This window comes from Lissotriton vulgaris, chromosome 6, assembly GCF_964263255.1.
Source record: "Lissotriton vulgaris chromosome 6, aLisVul1.2, whole genome shotgun sequence".
Lineage (NCBI taxonomy): Eukaryota > Metazoa > Chordata > Amphibia > Caudata > Salamandridae > Lissotriton > Lissotriton vulgaris.
Window position 1 is genome coordinate 408277482 of NC_141694.1, and position 22934 is coordinate 408300415.

At 43.2% G+C, this 22934-nt stretch overlaps 2 protein-coding genes across 2 annotated transcripts in view; one reads left to right on the plus strand and one right to left on the minus strand.

Annotated features, from left to right (window-relative positions):
* MCPH1 (microcephalin 1) overlaps positions 1-22934 on the plus strand; it is a 1506891-nt gene that overhangs the window by 970348 nt on the left and 513609 nt on the right. The window lies entirely within an intron of this gene.
* ANGPT2 (angiopoietin 2) overlaps positions 1-22934 on the minus strand; it is a 177655-nt gene that overhangs the window by 32099 nt on the left and 122622 nt on the right. Inside the window, exon 4 of the mRNA XM_086926416.1 lies at positions 19462-19694. Coding sequence (XP_086782542.1) covers positions 19462-19694 — 233 coding nt within the window. The remainder of the gene's footprint in view (positions 1-19461; positions 19695-22934) is intronic.

Genomic DNA, 22934 nt, shown 5'->3' on the forward strand with positions numbered 1-22934 from the left:
CTTGCCCTCTTACTCACACGCACCCTAAGGCTTCTTCAATAAAAGATCTCCACTAAAGAGCCCCATTTATGATGAGCCTGTGGGGCATTGCAGCGCCGGCCCGACGAAGAGCAAAGCCCAATGATGGAGCATGACATCCTTCGGGGTGTGTGAGGGCATCATTAAGAAAGACTTGTCTTCCCCGTCCCCCCTTGGAACTGCATACCTCTTGTAGCACCCCAATATTTATACACAGTTTCTCTTTGTTCTTTTGGACTGAGAGTGTCTGTGTGCTCAGCCCAAACCAGTTCTGTCCTCTCTGGTCCAGCGTCCTGGCAGATGTATTGTGCAGAAGCATTGTGCAAGGGAGACCAGGCCCATTCAGGTGCAAGGAAATCTCTTCCCACTACTCTAAGTGCAGCCTAGATCTATTCAGCCCATCCCTGACTTATTCAGGAAAGGCAGGATACACCTCGACCCCCCCAACAGCTGTCTACAGTGAATGCATATCCCCAGCCCCTGTCCCTCCAAAGCCAGATAGTCAATCTATAACCCAGCAGAGGCACACAGGATGGCTAAGCAAGAAAATACTCACTTTCTAAAAGTGATATTTTCAAACACACAACATAAAAATCATCTTTACTAAAAGATGCACTTTTACATTCTGAGTTCAGGCATACAAAAACTCAATTTCTTTATATTGTCCCAATGGAAAGTTATACTTGTAAGATGTTACAAAGTATCTCACATTCTATCCCATTGGACAGATAGCCTTTCAATAGTGAAAAATAAAATACAATGTATTTCACTATCAGGACATGCCACACACACCAGTGCATGTCCCACCTTTCACGTACATGGCACCCTGCCCATAGGGGTACCTTGGGCCTAACTTAGCGGTGACTCACTTCTAATAAAAGGGAAGGTTAGGGCCTGGCAAGTGGGCACACTTACTAGGACGACATGGCAGTCACAACTGCGTGCAGACACTGCTGTGGTAGGTCTGAGAACCCTTTGAAAGGATTCTTTTTTGGTTGGCACAATCAGTGCTGCAGGCCCACTAGCAACATTTGATTTACAGGCCCTGGTCATACACAGTGCACTTTACTAGGGACGTAGTAGTAACTCAAATAAGCTAAAAATGGAAATACTAATCCATTTTCATAATTTGCCAGAGGAGCATATGCACTTTCACACTGAATAGTAGTGGTAAAGTGCCCAGAATCCTAAAACTAACAAAAACATGGTGAAAATCAGAAGAGCAAAAAGTCTGGGGGTAATCCAGCTGAAAAAGTCTAGTTCAATTTCAATCTTTATTTCGTTGCGTTGCAACATAAAAGATACATAAAATATGCAATACATTATAAGACATACAACAATAAAATCTTCATCATAAGGGCACCCTAGTATTACATTGCCTCTACATTTCATCAATTTATCACATAGGCAAGTGTTTCATCAGTAGAGCACATAATATATAACTCAGTTTGGCACAGTATCAATAAATATTTAAAATATTTTAAAAGAGTAGAAAAGTTAAAAAGACATTAAATTGAATTTACACCAAAATTTAAAATGCTATACATTGGCATTATTCATGATTCCGGGGAGTCTAGTTTAAAATGGAAGGGATAATTTCCTTCTAACAAAGTAGGTAGACAGTAGGAATTTGCTAATACCGAACACGATTACTTGACTGGTGTCCGTGGTCAGGATTCTGCCCGCTTCCCTATGGGAGGATGTGCCAAGATTGCGGCACAGGGGGACTATCCATTTTTTCCTAGCTTTGTCATAACTAGGACAAAAAAACAATATGTGGAAGATGTCCTCCCTTTGGTTATCGGTGCACAAAGTGCAATGCTCTTTATCAGACTTCCCCCATCTTTTCTCAGTTACTTTTAGCCTCAGTGTTCCATACCTAAATTTTAGATATAGGGATTTTGCCAGTGGGGGTTGGATTTCATCTAGAAATTGTTCGAATAGAACCTCATTTTTTACCATTAGAAATGTTTCAGTAAGGGGACCATGGGTTCTCGAATACACAGAATCATAGTTCACGTATGACCAGAAGCTTAGTTTTACAATTTTCTTGGAGTTTGGGTTTAGAGATTCCGGCTCGTTCCAGAAGTGTGCTAATCCGAGCTTGGTAAGCCAGTTTTTCACATGCTTGAACCAAAAAATCTTGTTATCTCTATCCAACTCTAGAACTTCCTTCAGGCCATTTCTGTAGTCAGATAATTCTATGGTTGTCCATAATCTGATCCACATCAGCAATGGTCTCAATATGGCATGCTGGTCTGTGTGTTTGATGTTAAGATCTCGATATAGGGGTATCAGGGGGGTGTTAGTTGGAATTTTTAATAGTCCCCTGACAAATTTGTTTTCCAATACTTCAAAGGATTTTTTACATATTGGACCCCAGATTTCTGCCCCGTACAAGGAGGCGGATTGTACCTTATATCTAAAAAGCTCTATCGCGGGAGTAACTGCTTTATTTACACTTTTGTTATATCTCTGTGTGATTGGGAAGCAATTTTGTCTGAACACCAATTTAGATTTTTCCAATTGTGGCCCCCAACCCATTGCGGAGTCCATCAGTACCCCCAGGTAGGTAAAACTGTGCTCGTAGTCTAATCTTTGCCCATTCAACGTTAAATTCTTTTTAAAAGTTTTGTGCGGGTTCAAAGCCATGTATTTTGTTTTTTTTATGTTGATTTCTAATCCTTTATGAATACAGTACTGTTGGAACCTGTCTAGTAGGGTCTGTAGGCCATGGGGCGTTTGCGATATTAGGATTGTGTCGTCCGCGAAGAGGAGGGACGCAACGCGTTCCCCTCCCAGTCGAGGAGAATCATTATCGCAATCTTGCATATAGTTTGCAATGTCATTTACATAGAGGGAGAATAGGGTGGGCGCCAGGACGCAGCCCTGCCGCACTCCCCTTTTTATTGGGATTGGGTGTGTAAGTTCCCCGTTAGGGCCCCATCTAACCTTAGCGTAATTCTCCCGATGCAATCCTATTACTAGTTTTAATAAGTCGCCAGGCAGCCCTTGCCTATTCAGGGTTTCCCAAAGTAGATCTCGTGGAATGAGATCAAATGCTGCTCGTAAGTCAACAAAGGTCACATACAAGTGACCTTTGCGCATGATGACATACTTCCAATACAAGCAGCATAGCCTGAATACTTGGTCTATAGTACTTGTTTTGCTTCGGAATCCCGCCTGGTATTTAGATAAAATTGACTCCTCTTCCAACCATGAATTTATTCTATTAAGAATATGCCTAGCATATATTTTTTGCGTGATATCTAAAAGACTGATGGGGCGGTAATTTGCTGGATCACCACGATCCCCTTTTTTTAAAAATGGTAATGATTTCTGCACCATTCCAAGTATCTGGAATGTGCTCACTGGCTGTAATCATGTTGAATAAATGATTTAAATAGGGTGCCCAAACATCGGTGCTATACAGGTACAGGTCACCAGGGATTCTGTCGAGCCCTGGCGCCTTCCCTTTCTTAATTGAACTAATTGCTGCCTCTGTTTCTTGTAGGGTGAACACTACCTGCTGAGTATTATCTGATATTTTAAGGGGGGGTACATCGTTTGCTGCCTCGGTCGAGGTTTTGGCTGCATACAATGACGAAAAGTGCTTAACCCAAGTATCTTCATCTAAGTAGACCTCCCTGGAACCTTTCTCTCGTTTATTTTCTTTAGCTGCCAATTCCCAGAATTGTTTCTGATCCTTTGTTTTAGCGGCTATTAGCATATTGAGCCACAGTTCCTCATCCCATGTGGATTTAGCTTTTAATATTATTTTATTATAAACCTTTCTTTCCTCTCTAACTATTGATGGGATTCCCCTTTTAACAGCATTAATCAGTGCAGTTTTGGCAAGGCGGCATTCCTTGTTATACCAAGGTTTGCCTAAAGATTTTGCACTGGTCCTACCTGCACCTCTTTTTGGTTTCTTGGTAAGGATTTCTAATAATTGGCTGAAAAGGGATTTATGCAGATCAATAAATTCTTTGGGAGAGCAGCTAAAGGGACAATATTGGTCCAGGGTGTCTGCAAAAGCACGATAAATGTTGGCCAGTAGGTCCTCTTTTTCTAACACAAATGCCCATTTAACCGCCCTGCGATTGTTACTAAGGACAATGTTATCGGTAATGGTTGGGGTTGCTATACTCTGGTCTCCCTCCCTATTATCAGGCTCCATAACCAAGCTTTGTAAAAAGCTCATTTCTAGAGGGTAGTGGTCACTTTCATATCTTTCTTTGACTTTTAGATCCACTGTAAATGGCCAGAGGTCAAAGGAGACAATAACATAGTCCAATTTACTCCCATAATTACCTCTCTTAAATGTAGGAGCTTTTGGGCTATCTGAAGGCATGCGTCCATTACATGCTCTCAGACCATGTGAGGTCAAGAGACGTGTGATTTGTAGGGCCAATGCTGTACTTGCAACCATACAACTCTCGCTCAGGGCAGGTATTGCATTGGCAGTATCCTCCTCCTCAAACAGTGCGGCTATCCCTGTGATAGGTTCAAAGTTACAATTCAAGTCTCCACATAAAATAACACCAGACTCTAATTTTAGTGAATCCACAAGCGACTCCAACTTCCCTATGCATATGGATTCCTTGTGGGAAGATTGGGGGCTGTTGTAAACATTAAATAAATGAAATGTCCTATTATCCACTGTTCTTATTTCCAGACAAAGAATGTCTGGAGAGTCGGTGTTGATCATTTTAATAGTTAGCTTTATGGAAACATTAACCCACACTAAGAGGCCTCCAGAGGCACGACCTCTCAGGGAAGGGACAGCCTCTATTTGGTAGGTTTTATAGCCAACCCTGTGCAGTTGTGTAGTAGCCCAAGTTTCCTGCAGCACACAGATGTCAACGGTATTAATATATGCGTTCCAGTCGGGATCGTTCAGTTTTGCACGCACCCCCGCAATGTTCCATGAGACCAGTGTGAATAGAGAAATTCCCTTATTCATGTCATGGGGCACGGCAGGAGCAACTGTTATTATACTCCTATTCACTTTATCTGGCGCTATAACAACAACAGAACATGTATCCTCCATAGGACTACTATCACCTTCTTTTCGGTGGTCATGACCCAAGGTACACAATGCATTTGCAACCCCCCCAGCATCTCTACTTTCTAGGCTCGAAGCAGATAGAAATGGGCCCTCATTTGTCTCTGGAGACACTACAGGTAATGCAACAATCGATCTTTTTTTGTTTGTATCATCATCACAAATAACAGTATTGTTTGGGCCTGGCTTCAGACAACCTAGTCCTTTTTCCACAGTGCCCCCCCAGATACATAAAACATTTTCAGTACCACTAATACCTCCCGTGCTCTTTAAACATCAATCACACTCTTCCAACCCACTGAATGCCTCAAACCTATTTGTCAATTCCAAGGGGGTAAATGGGATAAGATTGGACATATTACCATTTCCTCCTATGTTGTGATTGGTTGGTACAGTGTTCCACCCATGGAACACGGGGGGTGGGACAAATTGTTGAAAGTGAACAGGATTCCTAGGTACTTCTGCATTCAAATGTTGCGTGTTATAGGGGAAGAGTCTGGCTGTGTGTTGGGGGGGGAATACAGTTGCTCTTGGGTAGAAGTAGGTTAATGGGCGGGGCACTACACAGTTGTTTTCGTTGCCATATGGCCAATTCAATATATATTGGACCGCCTTCCTATCCCTAAAGTTTATCACTACAATGTCACCCCCGATATCCTTTGTTCTGCCACCCAGCCAGGACAGACGGCGTACATGAACTATCTCGCCATTTACATGATTGGCTTTCGGTCTATACAATGATAACCAATGCATGATCTTATTTTTTAGCTGAAAGTAACCTTCCCGCTTGCCACTTGTCAGCTCAGGAACCCCAGTAAGCACCACTACATATGGTAGTGCTTCCGGTGGGAGTTCCAAAGGTGGTACCCTTCCCTGACCCCCTCTTGCGTGACCAACCTCTTTCTCTTCAACACTAGGTAACCAGTTTGAGACGTTAGATGAGTCCCTAGGTTGAATATTAGGCAGGGTATCCATAGTACTTGGTAATGCGGTGGATTTACTCTTAGCAAATTGTTGATGTTTTGGGTCAGTGTTTTTGGGCAGTTGACTGACAGAGTGGGTACCTTTAGTTGGATGGTTAGGGGCAGCTTCATTAGCTACTACCATGATGTTATCATTAGTAGAGTTGGTAGTTTTTGCAGTTGCTCTTACGGTAGAGGGAGTGCAGACTGTGTGTGGGACTTTTTGGGGCTGTGTTACATTCTGTGGTCTTGGTGGCCTTTCCAGTTGCCCAAGAGCTGCCAGATCCAGCTCAATCCTCCCCAACCTTGTTTCTACTCCCTTTAATCTGTCCGATAGAGCTAGCATATAGGTCCGTACAATCATTTCAATATTGTCCAGTAGGTCCTTCGGAAAGATTGTCTGGGGACCTTCTTCCATCGGAGTGGGGGTAGTATCAGGCAATGTGGTTAGTGGAGAGGGTGGTGTTATGGATTTTGACGGAGTTAAGGCAGTTGCCGTTGCTTGCTTGCCAACTGACTTCCCCACTGTCATAGTAGATGCAATGCTGGTCTTCTTGCCAAACTCTGAATGACTTAACTTGGACTTACTTGTGTCCATTTTTGTCCGTCTCCTTTTGGGGGGTGGGGGCCCATGTGCTTTATTTGCCAATGATCTCTGCTGTTTCCCTCTTACTACTTTCCCCGGCCTAATAGTAGGGGAAATCAGAGTTACTATGGGGTTGAGTGTACTGGGGAGATCTTGACCCTCAGTTTGTACGTCAACCCCAGTTAGCATTGGTGAAATGGCAGGTGCTAAGCATTCCTTGAGCAATAGAGGCACACTAGCAGTTGGGGATGGATTGTCTGTAGAAGTGTTATGTGTGTCATTGTCCAGGGTTACAGAATAGATGGGCTCAGACAGAGTCCTATTTTTGATACGTTCAATGGAGCGACGTCTGTCTGCCCGCTTTTCAGCAAGTGTAAGTTCTTTGTTACCCTCTGATACAGCCTTAGGAAAATAATCATCCATTGTTCTGTTTAGTGCACTCCCGGATTTATCCGGTCCAGTAATGGCAACACTTACAGTGGCAGTAGCCATAGAGCAATTTGATTACAATCGTAGATATATTTTACTTACTCGGGATTTTGTCCAGGACCTCGGGCCCAGCCCAGCCTCCTCCAGCCTCTGAGGGCCTAAGAGGGCCCGCCCTTTGCCGGGGCTTCGCCCGGCGCTCCCGCGCGCTCTCGCGCAGCGAGTATCTGTCGCACTTATATTGACGTCTAAAGGCGGCCGGTGGGCGGGGCTAACAGGGTGCGCGCAGACCAGCTGGCAAAGGTCAGGCAGGGACTCCTGGGAGAGCGAGTCCCTGCAGCGCTACACACCTGTGCTGGTAGTCAAGCCTCTCCGCCTCCACGCTCACCAAAACCCAGGGCAGTAACTCCAGGCGGCAAACCAGTCCTCGCAGCGGTACCCGCGAAGCGGGGGCGGCAAGTTGCAGCGCAGTTCAGGGCAGTAGTTCAGGGTAGTCAGTGACGTCTCACGAAGGTCTCCTCACAAGGGCTCCCACTTGCAACAGGGTAGAAGCAGATTTTAAGCTGTATGCCGGCCGGTGGGCGGGGCTAACAGGGTGCGCGCAGACCAGCTGGCAAAGGTCAGGCAGGGACTCCTGGGAGAGCGAGTCCCTGCAGCGCTACACACCTGTGCTGGTAGTCAAGCCTCTCCGCCTCCACGCTCACCAAAACCCAGGGCAGTAACTCCAGGTGGCAAACCAGTCCTCGCAGCGGCACCCGCGAAGCGGGGGCGGCAAGTTGCAGCGCAGTTCAGGGCAGTAGTTCAGGGTAGTCAGTGACGTCTCACGAAGGTCTCCTCACAAGGGCTCTGGGGGTAATCCAGCTGAAAAAGTCTAGTTAAAAAAAGGGTACTTTAGGATGTCAAAAACAAAAATAGTTTTGCTTTTACCCAATGTTTACTTTTTTACTTGGTAATAGCCAAACATCTCCTAAAAAAAAGTTTCACAAAAACCATGACAAAACAAGCTTTGACAAAGGCAAAAGGCTGGCGACCAACATCTGACCCAGTGCATATCATGATTACATGAGGTCGTCGAGATTGCTAAACTATCTGTAGGAATAGCCTTAAAAAGGGACTACTATGCAACAGAGCAACAGAAACATTGAAATTAGGCATATTGAAGAGAGAAAAAAAACGGGGCTGGAATTTAGGATAATCCGAAAGTTTCCGGCACATACAATTGAAATACAAGGTCTAGTAAAAAAAAAATACAAAAAATTGTTTACTTGAGCAGTTTACATTTTGCAAACAGATGTGGGTGTGAACTAACGAATGCATGTTACTTATTTACAATGCTTCAAACAGTATTTGCGAATTGTGAATACATTGGCATGACCGAGGTGCACGGCCAATAATACAGAAAATTCCACAGAGCTTGCATAGGTAAGCAGAGAAGCCAAACAGGAACAGTTGTGCAGGCGCGAGACTGTCAACAAAGCAGAAACATAACAGGAAGCTTCTGCTTCCTACTCTTTTCTTCAGCAGCCATGTTTTCATTGTGTACCAGCGGAAAGATTTTTATGCGCACTTGTGCACCATTGTTGTGAAAAGATAACAGGTAATATCTTCAACTACTCAATTTTGAGTGCAATGCAATGTATAAATCACTCCAGATCTTTATAAACGTATTGTTATTTGGCAGTCCATATAAAGTTGGTTCAAGTTAACATCAAAATGTAGTTGCAAATTCTTTGTCACTATGAAGGCACAGATGTTAAGCTGGGAAATATCATAGCGCAAAAGGTGGGATTTTATATCAATAAAGTCTGTATTTTGAAAGGTGTCATTTGCCAAGTCTAGGTTCAAGTTTAATCGAGCAGCGTCGCTATTTAAATCATGCTGAGGCATTTTCACTGCCTGCTAGATACGTTCTCCCCTCTTATATGACCAAAAATCCAAGCAGCATGCTTTCGATGACTTCATTTCGAAGGCATGAGCGAATTGAGAAATGAAAGGAGATCCTTAATAAGGCCCTATGACCTCCTGACCTGGTAATTCTGAGGGTGTCACTTACTCCTCCCTGGCTTCCTAGGAGCCAGTATCAGTTCCATGCTTATTGCACAACAGCTGAGAACCATAATGAACCTATGATCCAGTCATCCTTGAGGAGTAATAGATTACAGGACACACGCAGTATGTGTCCACCAGTAAACACCCATCTTCTGTAGAAGTGGATCAGAAACTCCCTCCCAGGTTTAAACACTAGATATGGCAGAACATAATTTGCAGATGAGGCACATGATGGTGATTGTGGTTGCATGGTGAGTATCTGACAACCGATTCACCTCCTGAACAGGTTGGAATGAGGGAACAGGTGGAATTTGCTTGACCAAGTCTGTTCCACTAAAAAGGTTGTCGAGGTCATCTTCTTCTTTATTGTAATTTCACAAATACACAGCATTTTACATTGTCTTATGTTGAAGGGCCCTCAGAGCTGGACAGAGGTTTGAAATCTGCGACCTCAGAGTGCAATCACTATACCTGTTAAATGGATAATTCCATTAATTGTTTGCCTTCAATGGATGAACTGCGAACAAGGATGAACTGCACCTCCCAGCTTGTGGTGGGAAGTTCATTCAACCATGTACAAAAGCATGCAGGTTATTCGAATCTCCAATGTTTTGCTAGGTGTGTAAGGAAGAAGCTGCTTCAGATTCATATGAGAGGGGCCTTACATAGTTTGACTTAAGACGTCCTCAACAGAGTAGTTGTGTCTACTAGAGAAAGTGGTTCAAAACAAGTACAGTTCCCCTTTATAAGAGAGGCTACCTTCCACCTTACCAAGCAGCACACACCTTGCTGTCCATGAAGCGCAACAGGTCCAAGCTGACCAAATTAGAAGGAGTCCTCGAAGTACTGGAGTGAAAATCCAACTCTATATTCATTTTAAAATAGATGGGCCAGCAATGCTCTGTCAATCAGACGTAATTCAGTGCTAACGATTGTGGTAGCAAATTATACAGCTTTACAAATTATATGCCCACATTTGCAGGTATACCTCACAGTTCAGGGTCGAAACTTGCTTGTGTTGAATATACTGTTTATATTCCAGATCCGAGTCAAATGTGAGAAAACAACTACAAGGAGTTATGCTTTTACCCTTGCTTGGCAGATGTCACCATTTTATACACCTTCACAAGAATGCTGCTGTGGTTGAAAAGTTGTGCACTTCCCATACACTGTGGCACAAAAAGAGTTGGAGATGGGCATATAGCACAGTTACACACAAAGTTCTCACTGAGTGCAGGTGCTGTTATGGTAATCTGGAACACAGGGAAATCCAGACAGGTTAGGCGAAAACGACCTTCTTGGTTGTACTGTGTCTCCTACGCTGTCCCCTGATGTACAAAGTATTTTCAAATACACACTTATGGTTTTCAAATGCTCACGTAGGAGGAGTGGGGTCCCAACATTTGGGTGGCTGGGCTGTGACACATGGGAGTGAACTACACTTCACCCTTCTGCTACAAGCCATGTCTTATCTCAAAAGCTTTAAACTAATGGGATTGGGGAGGAGATTTATTTGAGGGAAAATGAAGGTGGAATTTCTTTGGAGCCCCTCTCTCAATGCAACAGCTTAGCGCCATATTGAGGGGGCATGGAATTGGTGTATGAGTGAGTTCTTACATTGGGAACCACAAGGACACACCAAACTTAAAGAAACATGGGGAGGACTTCAACAGTAAACCTAAAAACAACAGGATAGGATATCTAGCACATATAGCTGTGAACTATTATTCCTACAATTATTGAACAGAAACCAAACTGAGCTCTATTTCCTCGTTAAAAGCAACATTCTGTACCACCAAGCTCGGTTAAGTGAAGGATCTCAGTGCCACTTTTAATATTAATATTTGTCCTTCCTGGGTGTTCGATTTTTGGGATTTGGTTTAGGTTTTGAAAAAGCATTGATACTTCCTCATGAAGATCAGAGTTAGAAATCTGCACGATTGCAATTCAGTCTGTAAGATGAGTCTCGCTGGCTGTTTACCAATATGGATGGCATTCAGACCCAAGTCCTACATTATGAATGAATGAATGAATGAATGAATGAATGAATGAATGAATGAATGAATGAATGAATGAATGAATGAATGAATGAATGAATGAATGAATGAATGAATGAATGAACTTGTAGAACACACAAATGCCCAGAGGCATCTTGGCGCTGTAAGTGATAAGGATCAGTAGTCTTACTTATTTCTGAATAACCACGTTTTTAAGGATTTCCTAAATGCAGATTTCAAATCCAAAGGGAGACTATTCCAGTTCAAGGCAGTACAGATAACAAAGCTCCTGCCTCCCCATAAACAACGTTTAAAGGAGGGAACAACCAGATTACTGGCAGAGCTAGACTGCAGTGTTCTGCTGGGCAAATACCATTTGAATCTATTCTTCAGATAATCAGGGCCTTGTCCATGGAATACTTTGAATGCAATACATAGGGCCTTCAAGGTAATATGCTACTTTACAGGGTGATAATGTAACCTGCTTATGGCCTGGGATGCAGATTGAAATCTGGGAACATTCAGGAGCATTCGGGCTGCAGAGTTTTCAAAATCTGAAGTTTGTTCAGGGATCTTTTTTGCAGCTTTTGGCAAAGGCCCTTGCAGTAGTCTAACCTAGATATAACTAATACAATGACAACTGTTTTCAATAGGTCAAAGGGAATAAATTGGGCAATTTTCTTTATGATTCTAGCATATAGAATGAAGCAGAAATGACTGTGATAACTTGATCTTTAAAGTTAAGTTTCTCATCAACTAAATAATAAATAAATCATGCCTAGGTTTTTTACCTTCTTAACAGGCATAGGGAGGGCGCCTAAATCATGAGGCCACCAAGAAGGGGACCAGGAGGAAACATTGTTGCCAAATAAGATAACTTCAGTCTTAGAAGAGTTCAATTTAAAACAGTTCATCCAATTGCTGATTGCTCTCAAGCATTTATGGAATAACTCACCTGTATTATGGTTACTGTTAGAGAACAAGATAACAATCTGGGTGTCGTCTGCGCAGGATACCAACGAGGACCCAAAAGATTTCATCAACGTGGCCAGGGGTGTAACATAAAGGTTAAACAGGGTCGGGCTCAATGATGAGCCCTGAGGGACCTTGCACTGCAGGAAAAAGGGCTCAGATGTAAATTCCTTAATGGTTGCCAATTGAACACGATCTGAAAGGAAGGAATGGAGCAAGGCCAGGCCTGCATCTTTGATCCCAATGCTCTGTAAAATGTCAATCAATAGAACGTGATTGACTGCTTCAAATGCTGCGGACAAATCAAGTAAGATAAGGACTGTACTGCCACCCCTCTCTAGTGTTGACCTAATTTCCTCTGTGGCGACGATTAGTGCTGTTTCGGTGCTGTGATTGCTTCTGAATCCAAACTGTGTGTCATCTAATAGATGGTTGAGCTCTATGAAAGAAGCCAGTTGGAGGTTCATGGCATTCTCCACCATCTTGACTTGAAGAGGAATCCAGGAGATGGGCTGATAACTGTTTGGGTCTAACGAATTTAAATAAAGCTTTTTTATTAGTAGGAGGACCCAGGCCGATTTCCACTGTTTAGGAAAGTGTCCTGAGATGAATATGTCGCTAAAAATCTTAGTCAGATGAAAAGCCATGATGTCAGGTGCCAGTTGGAACGTTGCTGGTGAACATGGGTTCAAAGGGGATTTCGATTTAATGGTCAAAATAGCCTGTTTTACCTGTTCTACTGTGAGGTGAATAAATTTCCTGTTTGAATTGGGGGTCTCTAGTTGGCACAGGTAGGTACTTGTGACAAATAGGGACCCTCTCTTCTAGTCAGAATAAGGGGATTACACTCCTAGAATAACCCCTACTCACCCCCTTGGTAGCTTGGCACGAGCAGCAAGGCTTTATCTCAGAGGAGTTGTAAGCTAAGCAGTTGTGACCACATACAGTAACCCAGTGACAACACTACAAATGGACACTACACAACGTTTTATATAAAAAAATAAGTATATTTTATATAGAGTTACCACAAGACCAATAAACAACAAAAAGAATCCACAGTACTATTAGATTTCAAGAGTTCTGGTGAAAAGGCTTAATTCAAGGTTCTGTGCGAGTCTGTAGCCCGGTCTGGCTACAGCGTTGTTGAAATAACATAGAGTCTAGCAAATCCAGTGGGCCGCGTCGGTACGGGCCCACTCAACTGTCGACAGACTCATTCACAGTACCTTTTACTTGAGGCAGCCAGCACGGATGTGCGAGCCCGTTCCGGTGTTCGTCGCGGTGCAGAAAGGAAGCGTTGCAGGACGTGTTGTCCCTCGATGCGGTGCAGGCAGCGGCCCGTTGACAGAGTTGGTGGATCCAAGGCGTGTGTTGCAGGGCGAGACGGTGCTTCAATGCGGTGCTTGCGGTGCGGCAACAGAGCCGGAGTTCGGGAGCTGGCGTCGATCAGTCCGGACAGCAGTGCGAGTCGGGTGGTGCGTCGCAAAGCGTGCGAGGCGGTGCCCAACTCCGGTGCGTTCACAGGACTCTGAGTCAGCAGCAGTGACCACGTTGGTCAGACCAGTAATAGTCAGTGTAGCAAGGCGTTGCACGACGCAGTGTACACCAGTCGCGGTGCGGGCAATGGCTCGGTGACGGCATCAGAACGGAGTCGGTGAGCTCAGAGCTCGCATTGTTCGAGGTGGACATTGCTTGATGTGGTGCCTGCAGGACACCGGGTCGGTCGTGAGAGTCAGTCACAGCTGCCTGCCTCTGTAGCCACTGAAACAGCATTTTCAGCAGCAATTCACAAAGGCTGGTGAAGTCCACTGGTCCTGGGACTTCGGTCAGGGGGCAAGCTTTCTTTCCAAGCCGTTGGAGATCTTTTCCACAGTTTGAAAGTAAAGTCCACAAAGTTCTTTCTCCTCTCTTTGGCAGTCAGGCAACCACTGCAGGCCAATCCCCCAAGCAGCACTTCAGCTTGGGAATAGTCTCACCTCAGTTTCTTCAGGTTCCTCTCCTCAGCAGAGGTTTCGTCTTGTAAGTCCAGAAGTGATCTAATTTCTTGGGATCAGGGTCCCAATATTTATACCCCAAAATCCTTTGTTCTCTGAGGGGAGAGGGGCCTGTGCCCAGTCCAAACCAGTTCTGAAGCACTCCGTTTACTAGACTTCTCCTTTCCTTTCACAGTGCAGGGCAGGAACATCAGACGCCCCACAGGAGGTGGAGCCAGCATTGCGGAAGGCAAGTACAGCCCTGGAGCACTTTGTTGACAGTCTTTCTTCTCTTATTTCAGTGTGCAGGGCAGAGACATCAGACGCACCACAGGGGGTGGAGCCAGCACTGTGGGGGCGGGCACAGTCCTATTCATGTCCCAGGTGCAACTCCCCCCTCCCATCTAGATGCAGATCTCTCTATTTACCACTGGGCTGACTCATTCTATCTCCTGGAAACCCCCAGCCCTGTCACTCAAACTCCAGACAAGGAATATGCAACCTAGCAGAGGCAGGCTTGAAAGGTTTAGGCAAGCAAATACCTACTTTCTATAAGTGGTATTTGCAAACACAGAATGTTAAAACCCACTTTACTAAAATAAGTATTTTATCATTCTGAGTCCAGGCATACTAAACTTGAATTTTTACCATGTTCTCTGAGTCAGTTAGGATTATAAAATGTAATAATTCTAACAGCCCATTCTGGCCTATGGAGAACATGTAGCCTTGCAATAGTGAAAAAGGAAAATGACCGTAATTCACTATTAGGACATGCCACACACATCAGGTCTTGTCCCACCTTATACTTACAATGCACCCTGCCCTTGGGCCTACCATAGGGGTGTCTGATATGAAGACAAGGAAAGGTTCAGGGACTGCCAAGTGGGTGCACTTGCCCAGTCAGCATGACAGTACCAGACTGCATGCAGGCTCTGCAATGGCAGACCTTAGATGCATTTTACCAGGCCACTTCTGTGGGTGGCACAACCAGTGCTGCAAGCCCACCAGAAGCATTTGGATTTACATGCCCTGGGCACACTCAGTGCACTGTACTAGGGTCTGACAAGTAAACCAAATAGTCAATCATGGAATCACCAATTAATACATACATTAATTTACAATAGGGAGAGCATATGCACTTTAGCACTGATCAGCAGTGGTAAAGTGCCCAGAGTCATAAAATAGCCAACAACAGGTCAGAAAAAAATATAGGAGGAAGGTAAAAAGCTCAGGGATGACCCTGCAAAAAGGGACAAGTCCAACATTCCCCAAAAGTGTTTTTTCCTGAGATCACAAGTGAGGTGCCATTACTCATAAAATGAATAGGGTTGTTTGTGGAGAACGTATTGAAAATGTCTTCCACTTTCTTCTGAAAGAAATTAGCATTAGAGTTGCAGAAAGCCTGACCGCATCCTGCAGAGTTACAAGTAGGCGTCATAGTAAGTTTGGTAACGATCTGAAAAAGTTCTTTAGTAGAGCTTTTAGCCAATTTAATTTGTTTAATAAAGAATTTTCTTTCAGTGACAGGTTTTATATTCTGCAATGCCGTGTTAGTATTTTTCTTTTTCCAGCATGCTATAGTCCTTCCTCCATTGGAGTCACTTATCCAGTGTGCTAAAGGTTTCTTCTCTTGTGTTTTCTGCTTTTGGCAGGTTCAAGAATGTTAACTGTGGAAGTCAGCCAGTCTGAATAGTTCATGATCAGTTTGCCTATGTCGGATGTCTATTTTGGTTGAGTCCATGCTAGGAGCAGATTAAACTCAGAAGCCTACATTTTGTGCCAGGCATGAGAGACTTGTGTCTTATGGGAGATCTCGGAAGGGGGAGCTTTAACATAGAACTCAATTTCACAAACTCCAGCTCTGTGATGAGTCCAGGCCAACAGGAGGATCACCAGCCTGGTGACAAAGGGATTCTTTGTAAAAATTCCGTTGAGGGTATGTCCAGCCAGGTGTGTGGGGCCGTCGACTATCTGGGAAAGACCAAGGCATGACAAGGTATCTACTAGTGTTTCGGTCTCATGATCTAGTTGGTTCTCTAAATGAAAGTTAAAGTCGCCCAATATTGTAAAATCAGATTTGAGGGAAAAAGATTCTAAGAGGGAGCTGATCGCTGTGTGAAGGTGGATCTCGGCATGGGGGGGACGATAAACGAGTAGGCCATCAACAGACTGCTTTTTGGGTAATTCAGAGTTAAATCTACATGCTTCACATTCATTTGAGGAAGCTGGCGTAAAAATGACAGCATAGGTGTCTAGGTAGATAACAGCTAATCCGCCACCCTTTCTAAGAACTCTGTCTAATCTTTAAACGGCATAACCGGGTGGTACAGCTGCAGCCATGTCTAATCCTGACGAGGTGTCAGCCCAAGATTCAGTTACAAAACCATGTCTAACTGATATGTGTCCAGGAACTCTATAAATTCAAATTTGTGTTTCACAGGGACTTGGAATTAATCAGGGCACAGATGATTTTAGGGTCCAGAGGAAAGATATTCTTACCCACAACCATTTCCACAAGGCCCTGAGGCTGGTCATCACCTTGTGTGTTAGGATTTATGATCCTAAGACTGCATTTCTGTCATGTAGAGTTGAGGGTGTACTTAACAAGATATGGACTCAATATAGGACAGTCAGTGGCCTTACCTGATGCATTGAGGGACAGAAGGTTGTCTCTAGAGTCGGTCTTATGTCTCAAATTCAAATATTAGTTCAAATAGTTTTGAACTCTTCTTGTTGGGTGGAGTCCAGTAGTATTTATTTATTTATTTGCAACTAGAAATATACCTTAACTGCTGACTATGAGAATCTGACCTTTGTAACCACACTATGAGGTGCAGAAAGATCACCCCAAATTCACTGGCCCTGCAATCGAAGTAACTGGTCTAACAATCAAATCTAACATGATGGGTATTTTACACAGTGCATTTCATAGACAGTTCTTCTTATATGTGGTATATACTTTTAAGCGCTATATTTCCCCCTAACCTACCAAATAGTTATTGTTATGAGGGATAGTTGGACTTTTTAGGCAGTACCTCACCGTTTAGGAGCTCCTTTATATTATCTTTTCAGTCTTTGGGTGATTCCATGTTGTTGGTTTTTGGTGGTTATAATGACCAATCTTTTTTTATCTTGGGGAAGATAAGATGGTGCCAAAACATAAAGCTCCCTATGGTAGAGACAGAGGCAGGTGAACATTATTGGGAATAAGGGGAAGATCTTAAGGTTAGTGTTTCAGTCCCTGCCACAAGAATCACATATTTTCCCCTGTTCCATTCGATATGTACTTGGAAACCCTAAGTGTGATTTCAAATGTGGAAGGAATAAGAATTCGACAATATGCCAATGATTCCCAAGAATACATGTGAATATCACCCTCTGTCTCCCACGACCTACATTATGACTCTCCTTATTACTGTTGACTATGCTTGAATGTGATTAGTTCATTCCACACTTAATATATTCTATTTTCTGTAAATTGTGAAGTGTTCAGTTATCCATGTGGCTAGGTTCATGCTACCTAAATAAACCAGATGTAGAAAAGTACCAGCCACCTAAAAGGATTGAGTGACCATAGGAAGGCTGTGACAAAAGACGCAGAGTGTAAAACCGGGAGTAATGAGAAAGAGGAGGAGCACTTCAAAAGAGGGCGGAAAAGGGTTCAAACAGCAGTATATCATAGCGCCTAATTTTAGGTTAGCAGTGCCAGAGAGGAACTACTGAATATCGCATATGTCATGTGAGCCCACTGTACATTAAAAAGAAGTTTTGAACCTATAGCTGTATTCCAATTTATCTGCTGCCCTCAAGCTTCTCCTGGTAAGGCGTGTGAGCTCCTACAGAAAGACATGAATGCAATTTCTGTGCTCTGGCACCGGCCACACTCTGCCACTACTCTCATATGCTGTAAAAGGAGGGTTCTTAAGTGCTAAAATCAAAGACAAAACAAAAACAGATGAGTAACCTATGCAGCTGCATTTCGATATAGTTATTTAATTTATATCACCTTGTCTTGCCAAGGTACAATAAGCCATGATTTGGAAGCTATGTCTTCCTGCCTGCCTGACGTCTTGTTTCCTTGCTTTCCGAGGCTTCTAATGTGATAAATATACAGCTATTAATAGCCAATGTAATTTAACACTTCCAAGTTTAGAATGTATTATTCATAGTTGTAATTTATATAAACCTACTAAATTAAATATAACGTGCTGGACAGCAGTCTTGATGCGAATGGCATGATTTGTCAAGGGTGCTCTGTCCTTCACTGTGACTAGATGAAGAGGGCCTGCGGATTTCAGGGACATTCTTGTTTTTTTTAATGATAGTGGCATGTCAAGAGCTGGCCGCAAATTCATTTGTAATCTCAAGAATTCACATTCCCCTGAATGTCATCCCATCATTTTATGTCATGGAGCCCTACTCTACTTATCCTCACTGAAAATACCACCCCAACCATCTAATGTGTTATTATTCTTGGAATGGTATTGTACTAGGGCCAAAATGTAGGCTTGTGTTTGGCTGCAGATATCTGTTCTCCAAAAGCGACACACAACAGCATTTTGTAGTACAAATGTTCACCGGTCCACTTTGAGAACCAGTTGTATTTTTCCTTACTGCACTTGATTCCAGGGATGGAGATATTTCTAGGCATTTGCCATTTTGGAAGTAAAAGAAACTGAGGCATGGGGAGAAAAACATATTGCACGAGGATAACCAACTTTGGTCAAGGGGTGAAGCAAGAATTAGAACTTCAATCCTCTGATTTTACACCTGCGAATTTAAGCACTGAAGCACAACAGATACTTTCAGATAATTAAATGTAGGTCTTGATATGGTATGTATAAGCTGACTTTCTTGCAATATAACAGCTTCAGAAAACAACCTTTCCTCAATAGAAATACATTGAGCGCAATAATTGAACTTGAACTGTATTATGTCATTTCAGTTATAAATCGTTAAAAACTAGATATGCCAAAATTGGATTTTCCCTCGCCTTACAAACATAAAACTCCCCAAATGTAATTCCCCATGCCATAATCGACTTTCAAAATAGGAGATTTGCAATCAGATCGAGTGACATAAAATACATCTGCCATTGCCCCATGCAATTGTGAAGCCATTCACTTCATGCCAAATTGATCGGTAATTTAACAAAAGAAAATTCTAAAACATGCACTTTCTGTGGCAGTCTTATTTATAGAGAACTAAGAAAAATATTTGTATCTGCCACTGGTACCTTCTCTAGTAACCATTTTAGAAACGTACAGGTTTGTTTGTACCACCTGAAGAAAGCGAGTCTCGAGACTAGCAGAGTCACTTTCTCGTCTCGCCCAACATGTGGCTGCCAAGCATCAACACTACAGAGCTCGCTAATTTGGTGCCACTGACATGATTACTTTCTCTAACTTACAGTTTGGAGGCGTCATCATGGTAAGCAGGTTGTGAACAGTCTCCATGAGGTCCTGTTGCTGTTTTTGAAGAAACGAGTTGTTAACAGTCGCTGATACTAGCTGCTTCTCGAGCTCCTCAATGACTGAATTCTGTCTAGACACCAGCAGTTGAAGCTGATCTTTCTCATCCTTCATGGACTGGATCTGCACTGTGTGCTTATCCTCTAAGTCAAGAACCTTCTTCTCTAAAAAGCTGATCAAGAAAAAAGAATATGTTTGCAAATCCTCCATTTTTTCTGCCCACAAGAAATGTTTTGTTACTTTACAAAAAATGAGCTTGTGCATACTTTTTAATGTGATTTTTTAAACAACCGTTAAAATGTTATTGCAAAAACAATTTAAAATATTGGCATAAAGAGTGTGCTCCTTCCTTTACATGTATGAAAACAATGTATTTAATGAGGAATAAATACAGAGGATGTATGAGCATTAAGATGAATTTGCAGTCATCTAATCTATCGTCCTCGAGTTATGCTCACTTTACTGTCTGTTTTCTGCAAAAATCCTGTTTGTAAAGTGACTGTGGAGTTTAGTGCGAAAATTCCCATATGGAGCTGTAACGTTAATCATAAGAGTTTCACACTCCATTTAATAAATAAAAAACATAGTTAATTTAAATTTAATTTAGCATAACATTACTACAAATAAATATCACTGAAAGGCACAAGTGATATATACTTTCCGCTGATTTCCATGCAGTATATCACATGAAGCCAGAGAATGTACTGGGCTGTTAATCAGGGTTTTACTCTTCTTCTGAAAAACTTAACTCGACATAAGTTAAACATACATGCAGTTGATTGTACTCTTCGTACTAAATGGCCTTGTCACAAATTGTATGGGCAGCATAACACACAACAGTTGCGCTTCTAATGTATATATTGATTTCATTCGTCTCATTTGTCTACGTACAAATTGAGTTATGATCAGTTGTTCTACTCCTACCAATTTAAACTCCTGAGGTGTCAGATAATCAATCCAATTTTCTCAGTTAGCCGGCATTTGGTGAAAAACATGACGCATCGGGCTATTGACACTCACATTGAGTATATGTGCTTTGATTGACCTTTTGTAATTTGGTGAGTTTAAAGACCTATGACATCATAGTCTTTATTTCGACTCAAACTCTACTGACACACGAGTTTTCAGAGGTTCGCGCCACAAATTCTGGCATTTGGTAGCTCTAAAATATAATGTAGTGAAAAGACTGTAACAAAGATCAGCTGAAGGTAGTACAAGCTTCTGGCACTGCTTCTGTAATACAAATACATGATTAGCCAATGAAGATCGGAGATGTTTTCTATTGCATATTGTGATTCCTTGTATCATAATCAATTGTACTTCAGACTGCTCTCATGACTGTGTTTTTCATCATAGCTCCTATTTGATGTGGGGTCATGAAGATCATCATTTGCTTTACAAAGTGTAAACAAAAGATCAGTAAAAATAATGTTCATGATTAAGAAGTTTACATGTTACTTTGTGACCTATAATATTCATGTTTTACCAAGCAAGTTAGTCAATATTATTACGAAAAATCGTTTTGGAATGTAGGTAGACTTTTTCAAGTCTCGCCTAGCGATGCAGCGCCATGCGCTGTTCGTGTAAGCAAGATCTATTGTTGTCTTTTTGCTTAGCGATGCGGGACAGGATAGGTGCACATGCGTTAGACATCAGCTGTGCACACGTATGGCTCGGCTTGCGGCGTTATCACAACGGCTGCTTGCACCATACGCATGCACAGCTCATGGCGCCCGGACATTCTATGTGCATGCTCACGGCGTCTCTTTCCGACAGTCGATGTGCACGCTCATGGCGTGTCCTTTAGCGTGCGCCTTACAGACAAGGCGTCAACACTAAGACCACCAGAATTGATGGACTGGAATAGGCACCTAAAAACAGAGTTTGCAGCAGGGGAAAGAAACGTGTACAGCAACTCATGCAAGGCACAAATTTAACCCACATTGAACCTTAACATTTGTTCCATTATGTGTATTGTGCATACGACCACATGCCCGGGGCATGTGCAGCACCCATGGGGTGCTAAAAATAGACGACTTCCAAAAAGGTAGAGAATTCTCAAAGACCATCTATGAATAGCAAAACCTGGGCCCTGGGCAAAACAATGGCCACCCCTACCGTGCCTTCATGCCCTGGCGAGCTGTTGCGCACCACACAGCTGCGACGCTGACACCGTACAGTTTTCCTCACTTATTACCCTTCTGCTCACAAAGGCATTCGTCTCGGCACATGAAGGATACCTTTTGTGTTTAGGTTACCAGGGAGAGGCATATTTAATTATTGATTGCATCGAGCCAGGCTCATAAAATACATTTTGCATGGAAGAGAGCAGCACAAGGACAGATTATTCTCCTGCACCCGTTTATTTAAATTCTAGCTCTTCTTCTACTAATTCATACTGTTCCAATTCTTGATCATCACTTACTTCTTTGCCTGATCCAATCATATAGTTATTTTAATTTCCGTCTGTGTCCTCTGGTGTTATTGTTCATTAGCGCGCTTTCTTTCTGTTCCAACAGGCTGCCCCCTCAATTCCCTGCCTAGAACCAGTCACATTCCCTGTGCGCTTATGTCACAGTTACTTAAGTATAACCACTGAAAGCCGAAAACAAACCACAGAAAGCTGCGGAACAGATAAAGCAAGGGAAAGTGGACAAAAACGATTATAACATCAAAATTAGGAGGCAACCAGAACACAAAAATTTAAAGTGATGGAGATGTGATTTTTTTTGTTCCTACTCGCCCACGTGCTACATTCAGGAGTGTCAGGCAATGGTGTGAACTTGGGCGAGTGACATGGGTCCGCTAACACAATGGGCGCAGGCAATGCACCCATTTAAGCTCTCACTCACCGGCTCACGCTGCATGGCTCTCCTCACCACTCAGGAGCCCCTGCAGTCTGCCTCGCATGGTGTCTGACCGGCTCACACCGCGGGCTCTCCTCACCACTCGGTAGCCCCTGCAGCCTGCCTCGCATGGCGTCTGACCGGCTCACGCCACGGGGCTCTCCTCATCACTCGGGAGCCCCGTTTTGCCTTTGGCGCCATACAGTCTGCATCGCTGTTCACCCGGTCCCTCTAATGGAGCCAGGACTTCAGCATAGAGCCTGCAGAGTTCCGGCGTCCTCGCCCAGACAGCCCATGTGCACGTTTACGGCTCCTGATGGCGTTTGTGCAGAACACGTGCATGGCGTGCTTTCACTTTCTTTACTCCCTGCTAATACTTTCTGCGCATGCGCCAAATAGGTAGCCTCCCTTATCCCCGCGCCAGACCAGCTAATATGAAGCAGTAATCTAATCCGCTATAGTGACGCCGAAGTAGCAGAACAGTCAGACATAGCCGCAAACGAGTAGGTAATTTTGCTGTATTTCATACCATTAATCCATTAACTTTGTTTTAAAAGTAATCTTCA